We start from the raw sequence: 8731 nt of genomic DNA, 5'->3' as shown, positions 1-8731 counted from the left end.
TACCCTATCCGAGAAGAAATAGCTTATCTAAGCATTTTACTTTATTTTGTTAATATCAGTACATTATCTTTTTGTCTGTAGAAATACTTTGAAATACATGTAGGTTGAACAGAATGTAGGTGTAGCAGATGCAGCTGTATAACTGATGCTTTAGCGTGACGCAGCTGACAAATATATACCTATTTGTTCAGTGTACCTGCTCTTTTTTATACGTTATCTATTTCAACACTCTGCTTCAAGTCTGTTACACAGTTCAAGTCAGGACAGTTAGGCAGCAGACAAAACAAAGGATACGGTCTACAAAATACCTTTTCTATTATTTTCTCTTCCATCAAGGTTCATTTTGCAATGAAGGTGTGTTTTCACAAATTGTCCCTACACAAACCGGGACGCTCAGAATACCATGTCATGTGCTCATCTAGTTTTCAAGCAGGGCACCACAGAGAGCTATATGTATTTTCAAAGCATTGATATATGTGCTTGTCTGTTCAATGTTGCCATGGTTCAAAATGTCTATCCATGCATTCCTAGCTCTCGCCCATGGTCTTCCATGATCGGGATATGTGCAATCACAGTTTTTCTCAATGCAGGTGAGGAAGAACACCCTACACACAAACACACATGCACACACACACATGCACAGTACTCTGTAAAGTGAGGAAATGATTCATTTCTATTACTAACTTATCCCTGAACTCAACACGGGAAACTGGATTGTTACAGACTGAATAGGACAGTCTATTTATTCAAGGATGGCAATCATAACACAGTTCATCCCTTGGGTAATGGTCTTCAGGTGTGTTGCCATGGTGGATACTGCCAGTTCACAAGAAGGCTTTTGTCTCTCTCTTGAGGATGTGTGTAATGTAAATGTTGAGTTTGCTTGCATCTCTCAGTTACTTAATTTCAATATGCTCGTCTAACAAACTAACACGAGAACACACAATAACATCTCATGTTGTTATTATAGAAGTCAAGGATACAGCATACATGTTGTTTTTTCACCATTTAAAAAAACTATAGTCAAGGAGATGTAAATTATAAAGAAGAAGCTGAATACTAAATATCTCTCCTAAGTTTTCTAAGCAGTAGGCCTACAGTAGTAATTAGTATTAGAAGGTCAAATTCAATAGACTTGAGAAGTTGTCACTAGGGTTCACAGTAACAGTATTTTAATGGCCCTAGCTGGCAGCATGGGGATGCAGCTGACCTCTACTGGTCCTCAGACCCTCCAGAGGGCCCAGGGGGAGAGAATGACCCTGATGTGTACATACACACCTGACCCCTCGGACACTGGAGAGCTGGATATTGAGTGGTCAGTGGTCAGCCCAGATACCACCCAGAAGGACCAACTGGTAAGTGGTTCTAGGTGAGATCTCAGATTGTTGTATAAAGTTCTCTCCACAACATTTCAAGCAATCACAAAACATGCTGTTAGATAAAGTAGCTGGTTCAAGGATAGAACCAAGTCCATTACTTCCATCTGCTCACCTCTTGTTGCTAAGATATATCAAACATCTGTTGTTTTTTTCCCCCGTTCTTCTGATTTTTCAAATGTTGGGACTTCTTCAGCTGTTGTCCTATGCAGGTGGGAATAAGTACATCCATGGTAACTCTGGTCTAACTAAGGGGCTGGACTTTGCTGCTGGCGACCCTTCCCTGGGTGATGCGTCCCTCTCCATCGCTTTCCTGTCACCAGCCCATTCTGCCACCTACCAGTGTAAAGTCAAGAAGTCACCGGGAGTGGACATGCAGAAAGTGTCCCTGGTCGTGATGGGTGAGACAGACGTTACATTTCAACTTTGGGCTAGCGTGTCAACATGCTGCATTATTTAAGCCTGGCTGTTGGTCTCACACCTGTAGTATAGCTTGGTTTTAGTTAGTTGTGACAACTTGAATATCTTAAGTTGAATAAGTTCATGAAAATGTGGTTGGTTTTCTCCTCAAGAGAATGTCACCACTCCACATTTTCATTGTCATGTTTTTTTTGACCTCATGAACCTCCAACTGTGCATCTGAACAACCTCCAAGGTACAGCAAGACCTTCAAACTGACTATTTCTAAAGTGCTTTCACAAATACAAGTGTCACACTGGAAATGTTATGGACTATTGAGTAGAACAAGTTCAGTTGGAGCTAAAACTTCCTCACAGTTACTGCAGCTTTAAGTCAGTTCTATTTTTCTGTGCTTCGCCATTCTCGTTCTCAACCGAAGTTTCCTATCCTTTTTTTCTTTTACCTTTTGTCTTTTACCTTTTGTCTGCACTTTTTTTTCACTCTGCCGCTCTTTAATCCTTTCTGTCTATCTCCCTCCCTGCGTATAATAGAGCGGTATTGTGTGTGGTGGGAAAATAAGCTTTGGTGAAAAGAAAATACAGTACTACATACACCCTGAATAGGGGCACTAACAAAAAAGTGGCCTTGTTTTCAAACAATGGAAACAAAGCTTACCTCAGAAAGTGTCAGAGACCTGTCATTCTCTACCCTGACAAGCAAAGGTGTCGTTGGCTTTATTTAATAAATACAATGTAGTTACCCTAAATGTAATATTCCAGATGTGTCTTTTTTCTAATGTTAAGGTAGAAATAAGCACTGTCCTCTTTAATGTATTCAGTTGTTTTAAACTGTGACAGAGCGGATATTTGTGTAATTATTATTCCTTTGTTGTCAGTGCGTCCTTCGGTCCCTAAATGCTGGGTGGAGGGTGGGGAGGCAGTGGGGGAGACTGTCTCCCTGCACTGCAAGTCATCCGAGGGGTCCTCTCCCCTCAACTACGCATGGAAGAGAGAAAGAGGAGGTCCCATCCCACCCTCAGCCACACAGAGTAAGTCTGACCTTTACTGGTTTCATGGTGAATTACAGCATCAAAGCACATTTGAACAGAAACTGTATCTAAGCTGACTGGTCATGCAATGAAAAATAAATGTGTTCATTGCTGCTCTTCATACTTTGTGATCCATGAGACCGTGTGACTGGGGAGTTGTTGATCAGCAATCACTCTGAGAGCTTTGTGGGGATTTACATGTGTGAGGTGACCAATGCTGTGGGGGACGAGAGGTGCAGAGTCAAACTGACAGCTAACAAACGTAGGTACACACTCAGTCACTCATACAGTCAATCCCTCACTCAGTCATTCATTCACGTTTAAAGCACAAAAAAGTAAAAAAGTTCCTTCACCTGGTGCTTGTTCCCTCCATCTCCCTAGCCCCTAACAGAGCAGGAGTGATATCGGGTACTGTGGTAGGTTGTCTACTGCTCATCATCATTCTGGCGATACTCATATGGCTCCTCATCTACAAGTGTGATGCAAGGTTCACACGGTATGAGAAGGAAGTGTCTAACGATATCAGGTACTGGAGAATGTACTGTATTCACACTAAGACCATAGATCAGGGATGGGCAACTTTGATGGGGGTGTGGGCCACAAAAATTCTGAACTCATGAGAGGCCACAGTGGCTCACAGGTCTGCGTACCCACATCCATACCCGCACATGCAGTCAGAGCCGGCCTCACTGCAATTCTACAGATGTTGCCATGGGTAGAGAGAATATTTAGCAATTTTATAAATAATTTCATGCAATTCTATTCATTAGTGTGAAACTTCCTGTAATTCTACACATGTTGCTATAGGGTGGGGAGAAATGTTTGCAGTGCAAGAAAAAGTATATGGACCCTTTGGAATTATCTTGATTTCTGTAACGTCTGGAGAGTGATGGGTGTGGAGTCAGACGCAGAGAGCAGAAGGTGGACGGGAAAAACGCTTTTAATGTCCTTTCGTCAAGTAACCAGTTACAAACATGGGTGAAGCCCAAAACACAGGTGCAACAAACCCAAAACCATAGTTACTAAAAATACCGGACAGCGAAAACCCAAAAGAACACAAACACCACATACGTCAAATAACAACAAGCCCGCACAAACACCAGCGGGCTAAACGAACTTAAATAACACCCATCCCAAAACCCCAACAAGGAACAGGTGTAAACAATTAGACAAAAACAAACGAAGAGGAAAAAGGGATCGGTGGCAGCTAGTAGACCGGCGACGACGACCGCCGAGCGCCACCCGAACAGGAAGGGGAGCCACCATCGGTGGTATTCGTGACAATTTCTGCATAAATTGGTCATAAAATTAGATCTGATCTTCATCTAAGTCACAACAACAGACAAATACAGTCTGCTTAAACTAACTTTTTCTTGTCTATATTGAATACATAATTTAAACATTCACAGTGTAGGTTGGAAAAAGTATGTGAACCCCTAGACCTCTCCAAAAGCTAATTGGAGTCAGGAGTCAGTTAACCTGGAGTCCAATCATTGAAACGAGATTGGCGATGTTGGTTAGAGCTGCCCTGCCCTATAAAAAACACTCACAAAATTTGAGTTTGCTATTCACACGAAGCATTGTCTGATGTGAACCATGTCTCGAACAAAAGAGATTTCAGAAGACCCAAGATTAAGAATTGTTGACTTGTATAAAGCTGGAAAGGGTTACAAAAGTATCTCTTAAAGCCTTGATGTTCATCAGTCCACGGTAAGACAAATTGTCTATAAATGGAGAAAGTTCAGCACTGTTGTTACTCTCCCTAGGAGTGGCCATCCTGCAAAGATGACTGCAAGAGCACAGCGCAGAATGCTCAATGAGGTTAAAAGAATCCTAGAGTGTGTCATGACGTGGCCCTCTTTGGGTATAGCTAGTGGCTTCCCCCTCTCTCCCTCCTACACCCAGGTTCTGTTATCTCAGGTCGTAAACTCCTGGAGGAGACTCTCTCCTCCTGGCCATGCAAAAAGAGACACATAGAGAGAACAAAAGAACTTCTTCTGCATCACAGAACTTGAGAACAATATCCATGTTTTGGAGAATGTGTAAACGGTCGGTGGAGAAGCCAGCTACGATCCGGTCTGTTTTGTTTCATGTTTGTGACCTCATGAAAGACAATACAGCCACATTACCATAACTCTGTTTATACAGGAGCCTCCGTTATGAGGTTTGCGTCTAATTATTGTATAAAATAAATGAGTAAAGATTAAACTATTTGTGAAATGATGTAATGTGAGTTTAAACCATTAATGTGAGAGAATTGTATTCCCTTTAAAGTTTAACTAAGTCATTGGCCCGCCCTAATGAGCACAGACATGATCTGGCTCATGGGACAGCTCTTTTCTACTGTTACGAATAAAACCCCAACCTGAAGAAATCTTCTCGGTCAGCTGAGGGGGCAAAGGTTTGAGTAGAGACCACACGGGTGGAAATGGTTAAACTCTGAGACTATCAATCCCGAAAGAATAAGAGCAAATCTTAGGTACTAATTACTAGTCTGCAGCTAGAAATTATGTCAACCTGAGATGCGAAGACCGACAACCGCCGAAACATCTATTCTATAAGAACATTTCTGAATGGTACTCTGAAGTATCCATTCTAATTACGAAAGACTTCAGGGAAGCAGAGAGAGACGCTCAGATGAACTTTACAACAGAAAGACGGACGATTCCAACAGAGATCACGACGACACACTGAGCGTAAATATATATTGATTGCAATTATTCCCGAATGAGTGAGTGTTCATGTGCAAAGGATTAGCATTTCAATTATTATAATTATCAACTGTGTAGTGACTCCTTTTAGTCTTTCCCGCCCTTCTCAGTCCACACCCACTTCCCTTTGTCCACCAAGCCGTCATATCGACTTAGCCCTCTAGGGAACCTCCCCTATCATTTCCTTATAACCATATCTACTATTTTTTTTGTTTATGCATTTCTGTGATTGTTTAGTTAGTTAGTAAATAAATGATTAAGACAATTGATGTATGGATGATTCATAGTAAAGGCTGGGTTCGTGCAGATAACCAACAATTTACGACGTTTGGAATGAGACTAAGGTGAGGTAAGAATAATTCATTAATTAGAAGACTAATTGATCAGATATTAAAATATCTGAAGTGTTATATTAGGAAAATTATAACTTTGTAATCTGAAGATTTTCTTTGGTGTCCCGACTTCCTAGTTAATTACATTGACATGATTAGTTTAATCACGTAATAATAATTACAGAGAATTGATTTGATAAAATAACAGTATTCACTTTAATGATGCCAAAGATACGACAAGTGTCGGCTAAAGACTATCAGAAATCTCTGGAACATGCTAACATCTGTTGACGAATCTACAATAAGTAAAACACTAAACAAGAATGGTGTTGATGGGAGGACACCACAGAAGAAGCCACTGCTGTCCAACAAAAATATTACTGCACGTCTGAAGTTTGTAAAAGAGCATCTGGATGTTCCACAGCGCTACTGGCAAAATATTCTGTGGACAGATTAACTAAAGTTGAGTTGTTTGGAAGGAACACAACACTCTGTGTGGAGAAAAAAAGGCACCGCACACCAACATCAAAATCTCATCCCAATTGTAAAGTATGGTGGAGGGAGCATCATGGTTTGAAGCTGCTGTGCTGCCTCAGGGCCTGGACAGCTTGCTATCATCGACGGAAAAATGTATTCCCAAGTTTATCAAGACATTTTGCAGGAGAATGTGAGGCTATCTGTCTGCCAATTGAAGCTCAACAGAATTTGGGTGATGCAACAGGACAACGACCCAAAACACCGAAGTAAATCAACAACAGAATGGCTTCAACAGAAGAAAATACGCCTTCCTGACCTCAACCCGATTGAGATGCTGTGACATGACCTCAAGAGAGCGGTTCACACCAGACACCCAAAGAATATTGCTGAACTGAAACAGTTTTGTAAAGAGGAATGGTCCAAAATGTCTCCTTTGGTAGTCATTTCTGCCAAAGGAGGGTCAACCAGTTATTAAATCCAAGGGTTCACATACTTTTTCCACCCTGCACTGTGAATGTTTACACGGTGTATTCAATAAAGACATGAAAACATATACTTTTTTGTGTGTTATTAGTTTAAGCAGACTGTGTTTGTCTATTGTTGTGACTTAGATGAAGATCATATCAAATTGTATGAGGAATTTATGCAGAAGTCCAGGTCATTCCAAAGGGTTCACATACCTTTTTTTGCCACTGTAGTTGGCTAGAGTAACCAACCAATCCAAAAATGTTGTGCTGACATGGGATAACTGAGTGACTGTCAGTGACTGACATAACAAGAGAAAAACTGCTGATACACAATCACATTTTTTTTATTGCACCTTGTGTATTCTACTATTGTAAGTCTCAACAGTAAGTTAAGACCTCAATTGAGTTCCTAAAATTATATATATATATATATATATATATATATATACATATCTATATTTAATGCAGGCCCCATGCCAGTTGCCTATCCCTGCTATAGATAGTTCTGTGGCCATACTGCTGTTTCTACTTGCCCTCTTACCCCCCTGCCCCTATTCTTCTTCCCCCAGGGAGGACGTCCCGGCCCCAGAGAGCCGGCCACACAGCCGAGGCAGCAGCCGGGGTGCAAGCCTCCACCCTGGGGTAGCCTACAGCCAGGTGGGCATGCAACAGACGGGGCACTCAGATCGAGAACACACACACATCCCATCCAGCAGCACTGGATACACACCTGTCAAATATGACAGCAGATACGGCTTCGCTGTATGATCGGAGAGAAAGATGATAACAATCGTGTTTTGCAGGGTGAAATTAGGTACATTCCCTATTGTGACTTTGAAAGGCATATCATCAGTGGGTTTTAATCATTTTAATCATAAAAGACCATGAGAATTAATTTGAAATGAATACTGTTGATAGATGTTGCTTTGGCATTGGAATAAGATACTACAAAGGAAGCAGAACACACAGAGTTCTTTATTCTCCAAATAATGTTTCTAAGTCATAATATCAAAGCCACAGTCTACGATTTCCAGTGATTCATTTTCATGTAATAAAATATACCATTTGATTTAGCAGAATATTATAATACCTCAATGAGATTGGTATAACATTACCTTATCATAAATAAAAAACGAAGTACTATTACTCAATTTGCTCCTTTTTAAAAATATTTATATTTCACTAGTTTTGTGCACTAGTTTTACAATATATTTTAAAGGTTTACATATTGTCCTTGTAGTAGGACTTTACTATATGTATGTTTCATTTAAATAAATGTCTCATAAAAGTCCATTCTGTAATCAGTTACCGAAGCTTCTAAGTGATTCTCACTGTATTACAAGGGAGTGTAAATCCCAACTTTATTAGTCATCCAAGGTCATCATTACATAGGGTATATGAAAGAGTGTACAGAGATGTATTACCACCTGAAGGCGTGGGGCAGACTAGTCTTACGTAGCCAACCCCGATTGGTGACGTTGCAGTGAAGATAAATTCTTAAAATTCATTATTTTACACAATATCTTATCACAGCACTGGCAAACCATGGTTGATCAACTCCCTGAACAAAATGGCTGATCTTTAGACCATCATAATAAGCTAATGTCCTTTCTAGTATTCTATTGTTTTATAGCTCATTCTCATGTTGCCTTACACATTTTGCCACATTTTGGCAAAGATAACTGAACTAAATGACTATCACCCCGTAGCACTCACTTATGTCATCATGAAGTGCTTTGAGAGACTAGTCAAGGATCATATCACCTCCACCTTACCTGCCACCCTAGACCCACTCAATTTACGATGCAATCGCCATCACACTGCCCACTGCCCTATCCCATCTGGACAAGAGGAATGCCTATGTAAGAATGCTGTTCATTGACTACAGCTCAGCATTCAACACCATAGTTCCCTCCAAGCT

General features: G+C 40.7%; 1 protein-coding gene across 1 annotated transcript; it reads left to right on the top strand.

The window, feature by feature from the left end:
• The first annotated feature begins 1193 nt into the window (after positions 1-1193).
• LOC120025704 (coxsackievirus and adenovirus receptor homolog) lies at positions 1194-7578 on the top strand. Its single transcript, XM_038970278.1, has 6 exons — positions 1194-1355; positions 1573-1777; positions 2671-2823; positions 2963-3085; positions 3205-3349; positions 7380-7578. Exons 1-6 carry the CDS (start codon positions 1194-1196, stop codon positions 7576-7578), a joined length of 987 nt encoding a protein of 328 aa, XP_038826206.1.
• The last annotated feature ends 1153 nt before the right edge of the window (positions 7579-8731 follow it).

The sequence above is a fragment of the Salvelinus namaycush genome, chromosome 31, assembly GCF_016432855.1.
Source record: "Salvelinus namaycush isolate Seneca chromosome 31, SaNama_1.0, whole genome shotgun sequence".
NCBI classification, from domain to species: Eukaryota; Metazoa; Chordata; class Actinopteri; order Salmoniformes; family Salmonidae; genus Salvelinus; species Salvelinus namaycush.
Note: the sequence above shows the minus strand (reverse complement) of the source record. Positions and strands in the feature narration are given on the sequence as shown.